Here is a 16,028-nt window from a genome sequence, read left to right on the forward strand (position 1 = left end):
CCTTGATGGGAAGGACTGGCAGGGCAGTGGTTCCCCACCTGGAGTTCTACTGGGGGTCAGTCAAAACACCAATGGGTGTGGGAATCTGGATCAAAGAGCAGACTTTTCTCAGTACGTCCAGAGTCCAAACCAAAATTCTGCATCTACCGGATAAGCTACCCAGACTAAGGGAAGAGCTGTGCAGTGGGATTCTGTGAAGTCCCACTGGCATCTCATGCTGAGCTACTGCTGACCACTGTCTGCAGTGATGGAAACATTCCACATCTGTGCGGTCCAATATGATAGCCCTTCTCTACATGTGGCCATCGAGCACTTGAATGTGACTAGAGTGACTGAGGAGCTGATTTTTTAAATTTATTAAATTCTAAATAATTTAAATGTGAATAGTCACATGTAGCCTAGTGGTTACCAAGCTGGACGGCTCAGCTCTGAGTTATACAGTTAGAGTATCTTGTGTTAATTTTAAAATGAGAATGTGAATTACTAGTTGATTAGTACAGTTTCCTAGACAGTTTTTTCCAAACCGCTGAATCTCTAGACAAAGATATCTTTTAAAAATTCCTTTGTTTGGAGCTTCTGGGAATCAGCAGGAGATAGTAGGATTCTGTTCTCAAAATTTCCAGAGCTGGATAACTGTCACCTGACTGCCCTGAATGGATTTCTCACTGAGTTTCCAGACAATGGCTGAGATCAGATAGAAGGGACTAGATAAAATTCCAGGGAAGAAATCCTTGGGCCCAGGAAGGCAACATGGTTGTGTCTCTTTGCTCACTGAAGGCAACTGATGCACCAGCTAGAACAGGCAGGCATGGTGACGCATGACATTCAGGACCTTCTTTCCTCTTGCAGGGATGGGCCACAGAAGACAGCCCCACAGCTTGGAGCCTTCAGCCGGAGCTTTGCCAAGAAAACAATGCACAGCTCATCCAACCAGGTCCTGCTCAAGTTCCACCATGAGTCAGCCATGGGTGGGATCTTCGCCATAGCTTTCTCTGGTCAGTATGAAAGCTTGGTCCAGGGAGGACGGGAGGGCCAGACTTTTCAGTCCAGGCTGGGCTTGCCTCCTGGCTCCTGCATTTGCCAGTTTGGGGTTTTGGAATGAGTGACATAGCTTCTCCACCTCGTGTCCTCAGAAGAAAGAAAGTGTTAGTCACTCAGTCGTGTCTGACTCTTTGCTACTTCATAGACTGTATCCTGCCAGGCTCCTCTGTCCATGGAATTCTCCAGGCAAAAATACTGGAGTGGGTAGCCATTCCCTTTTCCAGGGGAATCTTCCCAACCCAGGGACTGAATGCAGGTCTCCTGCATTGCAGGCAGATTCTTTACCATCTGAGCCACCAGGGAAGCCCTCAGTGTCCTCAGGGTTATGAGAATTCAGCTGTAGCGATGTGAGAGCTCCCAGCACAGGGCTCCATAAATGTGAGTTTTCCTTCACTGCCACACTAGTAGGGTGGAGAAGCCCACAAGGCTGATCCTTGGTGCCAAGTTCAAGTTCAGAGGCAGCAGGGTGAGTCTTCTTCTTCATCTTTCACGTCAGCTCCCTGGTTGGTTTATCCATTTACCTGTGCCCCACCTCATCCCTCAGCACATTCTAGGGAATGGTCCCCCTCCAAAGGTATCTAGAGCCTCTGTTGACCCCTCAGGAAGTACTGTGCACAAAGGAAGTTGGGGAAAATTCAAGTACAGGAGCATGAACAGAGCAAGGCGTGTCTGTCCTTACTGACAGCCCATTTTCTCATAAAAGTCCAAGATTATGGTCCCAGGTATTTCCTCATTTTTATTACAGTGGACACAGCTTAGGAAAACTTATAGAAAGTTCTCTGTGGGCTTGTGCCCAGCCATGAAATAAGCCCCCGTGTTTACAATTTGCAGAACGTTACATCTATATGAGCTAGAAATCAGGAAGGCTTGACTTTATTCCTGGCTCCACCTCAGGCCGAGTGTCTAACCTGTGTAGGTCTCTCCCTAGCTCAGTTTCTTCACCTGCAGAACAAAGGGCTTGGAGTTCCTGACCTCTAAGAATCCCATGAGTTAGTAAGACAGCTATTATCACCCCCACTTTATAAACAAGGAAACGAGAGCCAAGGAAGGCAAGAGAGCTTGCCCAGAACCACACGGCTAGAACCGGGAGGAGAACCCAACCCTTGTAGCTCTGCACTGGCTGTTCGGGTGAGACCACATGGTGTTAACACCTCACACGTGTATTTATAGAAATTTGAATGCATTCAGCTCTAAGTCCTCAGGAGAGGTAGTGATATTGAGGCAGAAAGAGACTGAAACAACACTTAGGAGCATAGGCAGCTCCAGTCACCATTCCCAGGAGTGTTGGCCTAGTGAGCATGACGTGGTGATGAGACCCCGCCCTCTCGGTCTGCCTTCATACCCGCACCCCTCTGGTTGGGCGCCCCTCTCACCCAATTAACAGGACCCAAGGGTTTTGTTTCTGTCTTAGTCTTCATTGCTGACTCAGTGGTTGTGATGAACAGGCTTAATTGCTCCTCGGCATGTGGGATCTTCCCAGACCACAGATTGAACCCATGTCTCCTGCATTGACAGGTGTATTCTTAACCACTGGACCACCAGGGAAGCCCCAGGACCCCAGTTTTGAAGGTTCTGTTATTTTGACTCTATGGGACTTGCCCACAGACTGGTAGAGTGTGGACTCCAGCATCATTGACTTGGATTCAAACCTCTGCCATATATTAGCTGCTTGACCATGAGGCTGTCATCTGACTTTTCTGAGCCTCAACTTCATTACCCACAAGATGGGAATCTTATCAGTGCCTAATCTCACAGAGTTAAATGAAATCATGCAGGGGAATGCTTAGCTCTAGGCAGAGAATATTAAAGATACTCCATAATGTATAATGTTTGGGGATAGACTTTTCTTCACTCAATATAATCCTCTGGCGATTAATCCAAGTTATTACATGTAATCATCGTTGTTCAGTCACTAAGTTGTGTCCGGTTCTGTGACCCCATGGACTGCAGCATGCCAGGCTTCCCTATCCTTCATTATCTCTTGGAGTTTACACAGATTCATGTCCATTGAGTCAGTGATGCTATCTAACCATCTCATGAGATGGTTACATGTAATAGGACTTTATTCCTTTTTATTGTTAAATTTCATTCAGTGTTGGCAATTTGATCTCTGGTGTGAATTGTTGACTCATTGGAAAAGACCCTGATGCTAGGCAAGATTGAAGGCAGAAGGAGAAGAGGGCAACAGAGGATGAGATGGTTGGATAGCATCACCAATTCAATAGACATGAACTTGGGCAAACTCTAGGAGATGGTGAAGGACAGAGAAGCCTGTTGTGCTGCAGTTCATGGGGTCGCAGCACAACTTGGCAACTGAACAGCAACATCATTCTGTGATTCTTGAGCCATATATAATTTTGGACAACATTTTTAAAATTTGAAAAATTACAGAAAAGGAGGACAGATTCGTCATTGCCATGGCTAAAGTAGGGGTTAGGGATGGGAAGGAAGTAGATGTATTTACTATAAAAGAGTGGCATGAGGGATGCTTACAGTGATGGAAATGTTCTGCATCTTGATAGTATCAAGGTCAATACCCCAGCTGTGATATTATACCATAGTTTTGTGAGATGTTTTCTATTAGGAATCACTGGGTAAACAATACATGAGATCTCTTTGTATTATTTCTTACAATTTCATGTGAATCTACAATGATCTCAAAAAATTCAATTAAGAAATAAAATTTGTGTAACTAAAGCAATGTTACTCAGTAAGTGGCAGTTTTAATCATCATCATCATCATTGTCATGATCATCGTTATTGTATTTGGAGAGTAACAGGATCAGTATGAAGTCACCTCCTCCTAAAGCCAGATTTCTTATCCCTGCTCTTGTCTCTTATCCCCACCTGGTCCAGGCACAGGTGAAGGAGGCCCAGCACTGCTCTGGGCTGTCCTTGTTCCCGAGTTCTCCTGAGTAAGTCTGCCCAGGACATCTCTTTCTCCTCTGTGTGTCCTGGCCACTGTGCCCCTGATGCCCTCAGATGAGACATGAGACCCTTCAGTGCCAGCTCAGACCAAGGCCTCACAGACCAGAGGAGCAGGCAAGGGCCTGGGTAAAAGGATCAGCGCAGGCCAGCAGGTTCGAGTGGGAGATACTCTTTGTAAGGGGCCAAGTGAACAAGAAGGCACCTTCCACCCACTCATTGGGTTTTTGATAAATTGTAGAATATTAGCAATATGTAAAAAGTATGTAACATACATGTGTGTATTTAAAGAAAAAAAATGAGATGAACACCCACAACTGAGCCTGAGAAAAATACCACCGGTGCTCTTGAAGCCCCATGCACCACCTCCAATACGCCCCCTGCCCAACCCCCCAGAGTTAATCAGGGTTATGAATTTTGCTAAATTTTCTGCTAATCTTTCATTGCTTTTCAGTATGATTTTACTCCATAGGTGTATGTCTCCAAAAATATATATTGTTTCATTTAGCATGGTTTTTCTGTTACGTAAGTAGAATTGTTCAGTAAGTGTTCTTCTGTGACCTGCTTTTTTTCATTCAAAATTAAGCTTAGAAATTCATGCTGATGCATGTGACTAGATTAGGTTCACTTTTCAATGCTGTCTAGTATCTCATTGTGTGAAAATAGTGGTTTATCTAGTCTACTCTTAATAGGCATTTAAATTACTTTATTTCAAACAATATGAGCATTGTTGCGCATTCCTTCTTATGAACAAGAGTTTCTCTAGGGTTCATGCCGGTGCGGAATTGAGAAGTTGAAAGTATTCACATACTCAGTTTTACTAGATAAGGTCAAATCGATCTCACAAAGTAGTTTTAACAGCTCCCACTCTTCCTTGTCATGGAAATAGAGCTTCTATCACACTACATTCTTGCAAACACTGGGTTTTACTGGACTTTAAATTTCTGCCAACCTGGTGAATAGCATTTCACTTTTCTGTTGATGATGAGGGTAAGCATTCTTTCTTATCATCATTGACTATGTGTGCTTCCTGCTCTCTGAAACGTCTGTTCCTCATGCAGTTTTCTTTCCCCAAGAAGAGAGGGAACAAACAAGTTTAGACAGATAAAATCTTTGTGATTTGTAATACATGCTATGAAAGAAACAGATAAGATAGCAAACAAAAGCATAGAGAATCTACTTCATGTAGAATAATTGAGGGAAACATGTCTTAAGAGGTGGTATTTGAGACAAGAATTAAAGAAAAAGAAGGAGCCAGACTTGCAAAGAGTAGAAATTGGGAATGGAGTCGGGGAAAGAATGTTTGCCTTTTTATAGGCAAACATTAGCCCTAAATAAATTTCTTTTCATAGAAGAACCAAAAAGAAGAAAAGTACCTTAAGGAGACTTATGACAATATGCTGCAGTAGTCTCAAAAATGACAAAATAGGATTTGAATTGCAGAGAAAAATGCCCTTGGAAACACACAGCTTGGGGAAAAGAAGCAAATTTTAGAAAGCATCTGCTTCTAGCATAATAGTCTAGGTGATGTGGACTCCAAATAAGAGTTATCTGGCTGAGAGATTAATAAAAGGGGAAATCATACCCCACCTGTTAGGATGCAATGAGAAGAACCTAGCATCACTTCCTTGTAAAGATGTACAACCTGAATCTAATCATGAGGAATCAGACAAACCTAAACTGAGGGTAATGTAATACAGTGTTGCATACTAGAAGTTAGCTGGTATATAATTTTCAAAAGTGTAAAAGTCAGGAAGATCAAGCCAAGACTTTAGAACTTTTCTGGTCTAAAGGAGACTAAGAAACATGATAACAGAATGCAATGCATGTTTCCAAACTGGATGCGTTAGCTATTAGTGGCTTTATTGAGTCAAGTGGCAGAAATTGAATGGAATGTAAGGATTAGATGGTGCTAACAAATCAGTGTTAATTTCCTCCTTTGGTGCTTGCATTGTGATTGTGTGGGAGAATGTGCTTATTTATAGGAAATACACACTGAAATATTCGGTGGTTATAGGATATCATGTTGGCAACTTAACTTTCAATTGGTTCATGGAAAAAGTTTTGATACTATAATTCCAACTTTTCCTACACCTTTGTGATTGTTACAAATTAAAAGTTTTATTTATGAGGGGAGCCAGCTATAAAAAACAAAGGTTTTAAAGAAATGCAATTGCACACTTTAAATTGGCATACAAACCAGCAAAGAGCAGAATTAACGCTATAGAAAAACAATTCAGAGATGCGGAGGCCAAACTGGAAAAGCTCCACATGAAGAAAGAAAAGAACAAGGACTTGAAAATGATAAAGGAGAAGATGGTAAATAAAGAGATCCAGTGGCCAAAGAACCAACATACTGATAAGAAGTATTTCTGAGGAGAAGAACCTGATGGATGGAATAGAAACAATAAAATAAAACTCTTCTGAGATTAAGGAAAAATCTGTGCATATAGGATAAAGAGTTCACTGTATACCAGGAAAAATCAAAAACAGCCTGGCAAGTTTTCCAATTTATAAGGGTGAAGGGTAGAAGAAAGCTACTGGAATCCAGGCTGAGAAAACTAACTACAAGAAGCCAAAATCAATAATTCTCAGATTACGTGAAAATTCCAGAAATTTTCAATTCCAGAAAATGAAGGAGGGATTCTTAGAGTTGTTCAAGAAAAAAAAATTGTTGGGAGCTTCACATATGCAGCAAGAGACAGTCATTTGCAGATATCCAAGAGCTTAAAATGAGTGTCAACCAAAGTCTCAGTTTGAACTGTTAACTCGAGGATGTAGCTACCCAACAAAGGATGAACAAATAACTCAATATAGAGGTAACTATAAATAACTCTATAGAGAAACTGTATAAAAGAAAAGATAAAATGGGATAAATTGACTAATCACAGATTTAGATCTAGTAATAATTGAAAATATAGATTCAAAACAATCCAAATACAATTCATTCTTAGAAGTTTAAAAATAATCATTTCATATTAACAAATGCCCAAATATTTAGAAGAGGCAGAGGAAAAATTAAATGTCTTCATGTTCCATGGTAGAGGAATCAGTAGATACTATTCAATTATTGATTTTATAATTAGAAAAAGAAGGATTCCAAGTATATGTTTTAGTCATCAATAAATTAAAACTCAACTACAGTACTTCCAAATTGCTAAAAGAAAAAAAATGAAGCAAAGCATAATTCACAGATAAGAGGAAGAAAAAAAGGGGAACTGTGTAGAAACAAAGCTATAGAAAACACAGAATAAGCACAAATTTTAAAAAGTTCAATTATTATGACAAATACAAATTTATTAAAGCCCAACTCCCTATTAAAAACACAAAGACTCTTATATTAGGCTAAATACAATATAACTAGATTTTATAATAGAGTTTTCCATACCAGGAATGCAACTAAGACAATGTGACAGCTTTAAAATAAAAGCTGGATGGTGATGTATTTTATAACCACAAGAGTAACAATCAAAGAAAAGAATTCAAAGCAAAAACATTCAATTGGAAAAGTGGATTCTTTCATATTAAAGAATAATCTGTAAGGATCCTTTAAAAATGATAATCCTATTGTGAAGGTTGCAGAGAGCTGCTCACTTAGTGGTGGGAAGTCTGAGAATACATACCAAAAGATTAACACAATGTGATTAGCCAGTCAAGACATTTTCAGATATCTACACAGCTCATAATGCTCTCCCTAACTTCCCCACTCACGTGGGCATCTGTCAGCTGTATTTGTACATCATGACTCCCCTCCACATGCACCCCCAACTCCAGAAATGATAACTGGAACTAAAGGTAGGCCCCTGCCCTGATTCCAGCAGAGATAAATCAAATGCTGTCTCTTGGGAACTCGAGATTGAACCTGAGAAATTCTGTTTCTACCTGGACTTGTCTCCTGAAGAGGGAAGATATAAATCCAAGTGCAGTGGATTGCCTATCTTCTACCATCCATGGAGACTGAGAAATAGAAAAGTCCTACGTGCAGAAGGAGAACCACTGAGACAGACACATAGGAAAGTTTCCTGGGTTCCTGGTGGCCCTACAGTTGCTTGTCCTCCACCTTTATGAAATCTGGCTACAAAGCCACCCTTGGGTTCACTTTTCTCTTGAGAGACTTCTACCCTGAGCTGATTTGTGTTACTTACACCCAGGGTTCCTAATTAATGAGTATTTAGGACCCACCAATCCTAGTTCTGAGAATTGTGCAAAAATTTGTGTATAAAGATATTCCTTGAAGTGCTATTTGTAACAGGTAAATTAGAAAAACCCAAATGTGAAATAATAGGAGATTGGGTGTACAGATTATGACACATACATGCAAATGGAGGAAAATACAGCCCTTAAAAGTCATTCATGTAGAATATAATCACTGATTAGGGGAAATGTTTATTTTCTATTGTTTGATTTTAAAAAAGCGTATGTTTTTTGGGGGGGAAGGCTCAGATGATGGTGGGCTTCCCTGGTGGCTCAGGTGGTAAAGAATCTGCCTGTAATGCAGGAGACCTGCGTTTCAATTCCTGGGTCAGGAAGATCCCCTGGAGAAGGGAATGGCAACCCACTCCAGTATTCTTGCCTGGAGAACCCCATGGACAGAAGAGCCTGGCAGACTACAGTTCATGGGGTTGCAAAGATTCGGACACGACTGAGCAACTGACACTTTCCTAACACTTTCAGATGGTGGTATAGCCAAAGGATACAATGATTATGGATCCCTAACATAGATCACAGCCACCCCATCTTTGTGAGTTTCTTGAGAAAGAGATATATTCAAGGAACAATGGCAAGGGAAGTCATTTTAATATCAACTGGGCTTGGACCCCAAATCCCAGTGCAAAGCCCAGAGCCATCAGGTAAACTGAACTGAACCATGTGAACTACGTTTTTCCCTCGGCTAATTTGGCTTTAAAAGCTTCAGTGTCCATGCTCAGTTGCTCAGTCGTGTCCAGCTCTTTGTGACCCCATGGACTGCAGTCCAGCAGGCTCCTCTGTCCATGGAATTTTACAGGCAAGAATACTGGAGTGGGTCGCCATTTCCCACTCCACGGGGTCTTCCCAACCCAGGGATGGAACCCAAGTCTCCTGGGTCTCCTGCATTGGCAGGCTGATTCTTTATCACTGAGCCACCTGGGAAACCCCAAAAAGCATCAGAGGTAAGGCCAATTCAGCCCAAGGAGGAACGTATCCAGAGAGTCAATGGGAAAGAAGTCAATGTGCAGTGAATGACCCGCAATGGCTGCTGCTGGAGCTGCCCACCTGATGGCATGTTAACATGTCCTGGAGACTAAGCCGTGTCAGTGCCTCACTCCCCAGGGGAACGAGGGGATGCAGACAAAAGGAGACAGAGGAGTTTTGAGTGTCCCCCTGCCCTCGAGTTCTGCAGTCATAACATGGCTGATCCAGTGTGTTTGTGGGGGGAGGAGAGCTGTCTGTAAGAGATCCAAAGTCATACACTAAAATGCTAGCAACGGTTATACCATTGCTAGTGGCACTTGGAAAATTATTGTTTTATTGTTTTTCAGTATTCCACCAGCTTTCTGCATTGAGCAGAAATTTTTCATTTTAAAAAATTAATTTTTAAAATGTAATGGGAGATTGCCTATCAAACCATAACCACAAACTATAAAATACCCAGGCTCTGCTTAGGCAGAGATTTCTTTTAACAATTTTTTTTTTTCTGGGAAAGCGAAGTGTGTCTTAGAAAGTTTTAGAAGGTATGTTTTAAAGGTAAGCATGAGGCTGAGAATGGAAGGTATCAATTTTTTAAAAATTCTACAAAGGAAAACATTGAAAACTGGCTAAATAAAAATTTAATGCTTGTACACGCCAGAAGAGTGCCATAAACAAATCAGGAGCAAATGATTAATTGGGAAATATACTTAATAGGCAAAGATCACTATGAATATACATAGAGTTTTTTCAAATTTGTAGGAAAAATAGAGGCGAAGGACATGAACAGAGAGTTAAAAATAAAAATGCAAATAGTCCATTAACGTGTGAAAAAATGTTTAGCCTAACTAGTTGTCAAATGCCAACTAAAAGAAAAGAAGTGGTTGTTGTCTGTCAAGTTGACAAGGATTAAAATGAAGAGCTTTTTTTTTTGGCCGCACGGGGCCTTCACTGCTGTGCTCCGGCTTCCTCTAGCTTCTGTGAACAGGGGCTGCTGTTCGTTGAGGAATGTGGGCTTCTTGTTGTGGTGGCTTCTCTCGTTGGAGAGCCCTGGGCTCTGGGACACCCAGGCTTCAGTAGTTGCAGCACTCCGGCTCAGTCATTAGTTGTTTTGCACTTACCTAGTTGCTCCGAAGCACGTAGAATCTTCCCGGACCAGGGATCGAACCCGTGTCCCCTGCACTGGGACCACCAAAAATTGGTGACTGTTTCCGCTGCTGGGTCTAAGTTCTGTGAGGCAAGGACTGTCTGCTTACTTTTGCATTGTTAGAATATCAGAATGCCACGTGAACATCTGGAACTCGTGTTTCAGGTGCCTTGGGTTCTGAGTGATGTTATCCCAAAGTGATGTTCACCGTGAAGGGTACCCTGCCACCTAGCACTGTCTCCAGCACTTTCTTGCCATATCTTTCATATTTAGTCCGTATTTCTGTCTAGGGTTTCAATCTCAAGCTGAAAAGTTTGCATAGTGCCTTTAATGTTTATGGTGCAGTATAAATCCCAGGGACAGAGAGCTGGATGGGCTACAGTCCGTGGGGTCACAAAGAGTCAGACACAACTGAGTCACTGAACACACAAGTGGTGCCAGTGGCAAATTTAAAAAAAAAATAGAGAGTACTATTTTTCAAAAGATAGCAAGCGTTGAAGTGACTTCAGAGATAATAACAGCAGCAGTGGTGGCAACAGCAGCTAACTAACACACTCAGTGCTCAACTATGCGCCAGATAATGAAAGGCAGCCTAGTTATGAGCCCACACTGAACCTGGCCTCAGGGACACCCTCCATGCATAGACCAGTCTCTGCCCAGAGGGAGATGGTTGTCAGTTTAGAAAATCCACTGAAGCCACAACACTTGGCCCAAGGTCAAAAGAGAAATAAGCGGTCTTGCTGGCCCTCACCTAGACCACACACAGAATTTAGATGGTGACTAGTGGAAAGAACATGGATATGAGAGCAGCCAGACCTGAGTTCAAACCCTGCCTGTGCCACTTACTTCCTGTGTGACCCTAGAGAAGTAATGAATCCCAGCTTCCTCATAAGTAGAGTGAAAATACCTCACAGGGGAACCTGCTATTGTGAAAATTCAAGGTGACAGCGCATGAACGTGCCTGAGATACAGTTGTTGTTCCATCGCTAAGTTGTGTCCAGCTCTTTGGGACCCCATGGGCCGCAGCACGCCAGGCTTCCCTGTCCTTCACTATCTCCCGGAGTTTGCTCAGGTTCACATCCATTGAGATGGTAATGCTAGCTAACCGTCTCATCCTCTGCCGCCCCCTTCTCCTCTTGCCCTCAATTTTTCCCACCATCAGGGTCTTTTCCAATGAGTCATCCCTTCACATCAGGTGGCCAAAGTATTGTAGCTTCAGCATCAGTCCTTCCAGTGAATATTCAGGGTCAATTTCCTTTAGGATGGACTGGTTGGATCTCCTTGCTGTCCAAGGAGCTCTCAAGAGTCTTCTCCAGCATCACGGTTCAAAAGCATCAATTCTTCCACGCTCAGCCTCCTTCATGGTCCAACTCCCACATCCGTACACGACTACTGGAAAGACTAGCTTTGACTAGACAGATCTACAATATAGTGACACACAGCAGGTGTTCGGTAATGCTTCTCTCCCGTCCCTTCAGCACTGGGCCTGTCACCAACTTCTTATATCCTCTCTCCTTTATCATTAGTCTTCATATTTGGTTCCTGGTTTTTGCATCAAAAGCAAACAAACAAACAAAAAGATGGCAGCAGATAAGCAAGATAGTACTTGGCTAACTTTCTCCTGTGTGCAGATAAATACTCCTTAACATCGGCTATGTGGATGGATGAGGAGTGAGAACATGAGGCACTGAGCTAATGAATGACCACGTGTGCCAGGAGTGATGCTCTTACATCAACCTGTCTGCTTTTGTCTTTTCAGCTTATCCACTCACCAAATGCCCTCCTCCTACCATCCTCCCCAATGCTGAAGTTGTCACAGAGAATGAAGAATTCAACATAGGTAACATCTCCCAAACCAGCAAGGACTGGGCTGGGGAGGAGGGGTGGGAGGGGAGCAGTTCTGGCCGGTGGGGCTCATCTCTCCTGTCCATGAAGAGAAACAATAGACTCAGTGCAAAAGGGTTGATATTCTGTCAACTGAGGTTCGCTCAAAATACAACCACTCTTTCTTTTAGCCGTACATAGCCGGAGGAGCTAGAAAAGAGATTTTTCTTCCATGATTCAAGTCAGGATATTTTTTGAAATAAGTCCATACAGGACACTATAAAAGTTCCTGGAATGTGGACCTTTCTTAGGCTCAGCAAGGCTGAGCTCCAAGAGGGGAGCTGTGGTCATCTGTGTCATTTGATTGGAGATGAGCTAGTTATTCACTCAACGGAACACAACCCGCCACTGATCATCTTGCCTGGTAGTGGGTTCAAGTGGGTACTAAGGGGTGCCCATCAGCCCTGCCCAGTCTTCTCCAGGAAATCCCCATATTGGTCTTTCCTTGACAGGTGACATCGTACGCTACCGGTGCCTCCCTGGCTTTACCTTAGTGGGGAATGAAATCCTGACCTGCAAACTTGGAACTTACCTGCAGTTTGAAGGGCCGCCCCCAATATGTGAAGGTAATTGCAGTGAACCATGCCTTGGAGTTTCTCCAAAACAGAGCCCCCGTTTTCCTTTTTCTGTATACCCAGCCCCTGCCCGTGAAGTAAGAGGTCACTTGGCAAATGCTGGAATGAGTGAGTGAGTGTTCTAGGTAGGTTCTCTGCCCTGCTTTTAGATCCAGGGCTTTGAATTGGCCATAGAGGCCTCATTTATTTCTGTCCTCCTTTTTTCTTTATTAAATTTTTGGCCTTGCTGGAAGGTAGGTGGGATCTCAGTTCCCTGACAAGGGATTGAACCCACACCCCCTGCATTGGAAGTGAAGAACCTTAACCACTGGACTTCCAGGGAAATTCCTTCCTTTTTTCTAACTGACACTCCCTGGAAATGGAAGGAGGTTGTGGGACCTCTGGTGGGAGTCGAGGCTCACATACCAACCTTGCCTCACTGGAGTACAGGTGTATCCAAAACCCTGTGTGCTGAGCTAGGCAACCAAGAGACCACAGTTGTCTTTATTCCAGTGGGGTGACTTGACTGAAGGTGGATGTGCTTCACCAGTTACCCCAGCTAACACCCCAAAACAATACCTTCCACTCACGAGGCATCTGACCTGGGCAAGATACCTAACTGTCCTGTGCCTCAGTTTTCTCATTGGTAAAATAAGGATAATGATATTACTAATGTCATGACCTTGCTATGAGGAATTAAATGAGTCAACAGTGTAAAGCACTTTGGAACTATGCCTGGCACATAGTAACTGTTCGGTGTGGGCTATTATTAGAGTTTCTAGTTCTACTACTGCTTCTAATGCTGTTGCCACCAACAGATATTTAGTAGCCTATGGAGAAGCAGATCAGCTTCTCCATCTCTAAGAAAACAAGAGTAGGGAGAATCTGCAATATGGATTGTTAGCGAGGAGGAGAGGGACCACAAGCCCCAGAGTTAGGCTGCTGATACACTGAGAAATTCAGGATCTATTTCAGTTGAGCTGACCCACCCACATACCAGATGGCCAGCCCCCAATAGCAGTGAACTTTAGTCTCCATTGTTGATTAGCTCCAGCCCTAGTTCCTCATCATCTCCGGCTCTGTGTCTATGTCTACGTGGCTCCAGTCTTCCTGCTTTACTCCCCATTCTCAGCCTCATGCTTTCCTCCAGGACTTGGTGTCATGCTGGCTTCCCAAGGTATGACCCTATGTAGTCTTTTTTTGTAAGAACAGCTTTATCAGGGTATAGTTCATATGCCATGCAGCTCATCCACTTTAAGTGTATGCATCAGTGGTTTTTAGCACCTTGAGGGTTTTGCCACCATTGTCACAATCCATTTTAGAACATTTTAATCACCCCCCAAGAGAACTCTTGCAGTCAGTTAACAGTCAGTTCCCGTTTCTTTCCAGCCCCCTCAGATCTAGGCAGTCACCAAACCAGTTTCTGTCTCTATGAATTTGCCTATCTGGGTTAATATAAATGGATTCCTACAATCTGTGGTCATTTGTGACTGACTTCTTTCATGTAGTATAATGTCCTAAAAGTTCATTCGTTGTAGCATGTATCAGCACTTCATTCCTTTTTTTGCCCAGTAATATTCCATTGTGGGCTTCCTCCATGACTCAATGGTAAAGAATCTGCCTGCAATGCAGGAGCCACAGGTTCAGTCCTTGGGCTGGGAAGATCCCCTGGAGGAGGGCATGACAACCCACTACAGTATTCTTGTCTGGAAAATCCCATGGACGGAAGAGCCTGGTGGGCTACAGTCCATAGGGTCGCAAAGAGTCAGACACAACTGAAGTGACTTAGCACTCACACATTTTGTTTATACACTCATTGATGATGGATATTTGAGTTGTTTCCACTTGTAGCTGTTATGAATAAGGCTGCTATGAGCATTCATGTACAAGTTATTGTGTGAAACATGTGTTTTCATTTCTCCTAGGTATGTATCTAGGAGTGGAATTGCTGGGTCATCTAGTAACTGGTAACTCTATGTTTAAGCTTTTAAGGAACTGCCAGAGTATCCTCCACAGTGGCTGAACCATTTTCCATTCCCACCAGCAGTGTATGAGGGTTTTAGTCTTTCCACATCCTCTCTGTTAGTATTATCTGTCTTTTTAATTACAGACATCCTAGTGAATGTAGTGGGTATCTCATTATTGTTTTGATTTGTATATTCTGACGGCTAAGATGTTCAGCATTTTTTCATGTGCTTATTCTTCATTTGCACCAAGAAAAGTCTATTCGGATCCTTTGCCCATCTTTAATTGTTATTTATCTGTTTAATTATTGAGTTGTAGGAATTTTTATATATATACTAGATACAAGTCCTTTATCAGATGTGTGATTTTTTTTTAATTTTCCCATTTTGTGGCTTGTCTTTTTATTTTCTTGAAGGTGTTCTTAGAAGCACAAAAGTTTTTAATTTTGATGATGTCCAATTTATATATTTTTTCTTTTGGTGCTTATACTTTTTGTGTCATATCTAAGAAGCTATTGCCTAATCCAAGGTCAAGAAGATTTACATCTATGTTTTCCTCTAAGAGTTTATAGTTTTAGCTCTAACATTTACGACTTTATCTGTTTTGAGTTCATTTTTATATATAGTGTGAGGTAGGAGTCCAACTTCATGATTTTGCATATAGATATCTAATTGTCCTGGCGTCATTTGCTGAAAAGACTATTCTTTCCTCATTGAATTGTCTTGGCACCCTGTCAAAATCAATTGACTATCAATTGGGGTTTTAAGAAAATTTTTATTGGAGTATAGTTGATCCACCATGCCATACTAGCTCCAGGGACACAGCAAAGTAAACTGAAACTTTTATTTCCTAATCCTCAATTCTATTCTCATGAATCTATCATTATGCAAGTACTACACCATCTTGATTACTGTAGCTTGGTCATACGTTTTGAAATCAGAAAGTGTGAGTTCTCCAACTTTGTTCTTCGTTTTCAAGATTATTTTGGATATTCTGAGTCTGCTGAATTTCCTGAATTTTAGAATCAACTTGTCTACAAAGAAACAAACTGAGATTTTTATAGAGATTGAGTTGAATCCATAGGCCAGCCTGGGTCTCACTGCCATCTTAACTATATTGTCTTCCAGTCCCTTAATAGAGATGATTTGCCATTCATAACCATTTCATTGTACAACTTTCTTTTACCTTTTGGCTTATTCTTCTCTTTTCTGCCTCAGATAATGCCTTTCCAATGAAGTCCTAGTCTCCTCTGACAAGAATCAGACATTTTTCTGTTATCTCGAAGACTTGCTATGGCAACATAGACAATTTGGTGAAATTCAAACCTAAAAAATCACAGTGTAATT

The 16,028-nt window shown here is 42.1% G+C and overlaps 1 protein-coding gene across 1 annotated transcript in view; it reads left to right on the forward strand.

The window, feature by feature from the left end:
* The window catches only part of CSMD2 (CUB and Sushi multiple domains 2), a 667,647-nt gene that overhangs the window by 577,593 nt on the left and 74,026 nt on the right, over positions 1 to 16,028 (forward strand). The window contains exons 44-46 of the mRNA XM_081490945.1: positions 850 to 995; positions 12,039 to 12,119; positions 12,616 to 12,729. Of these exons, the coding sequence (XP_081347071.1) occupies positions 850 to 995; positions 12,039 to 12,119; positions 12,616 to 12,729 (341 nt within the window). The remainder of the gene's footprint in view (positions 1 to 849; positions 996 to 12,038; positions 12,120 to 12,615; positions 12,730 to 16,028) is intronic.

The sequence above is a fragment of the Giraffa tippelskirchi genome, chromosome 5 (assembly GCF_054371585.1).
Source record: "Giraffa tippelskirchi isolate mGirTip1 chromosome 5, T2T-mGirTip1v1.2.pri, whole genome shotgun sequence".
NCBI lineage: Eukaryota > Metazoa > Chordata > Mammalia > Artiodactyla > Giraffidae > Giraffa > Giraffa tippelskirchi.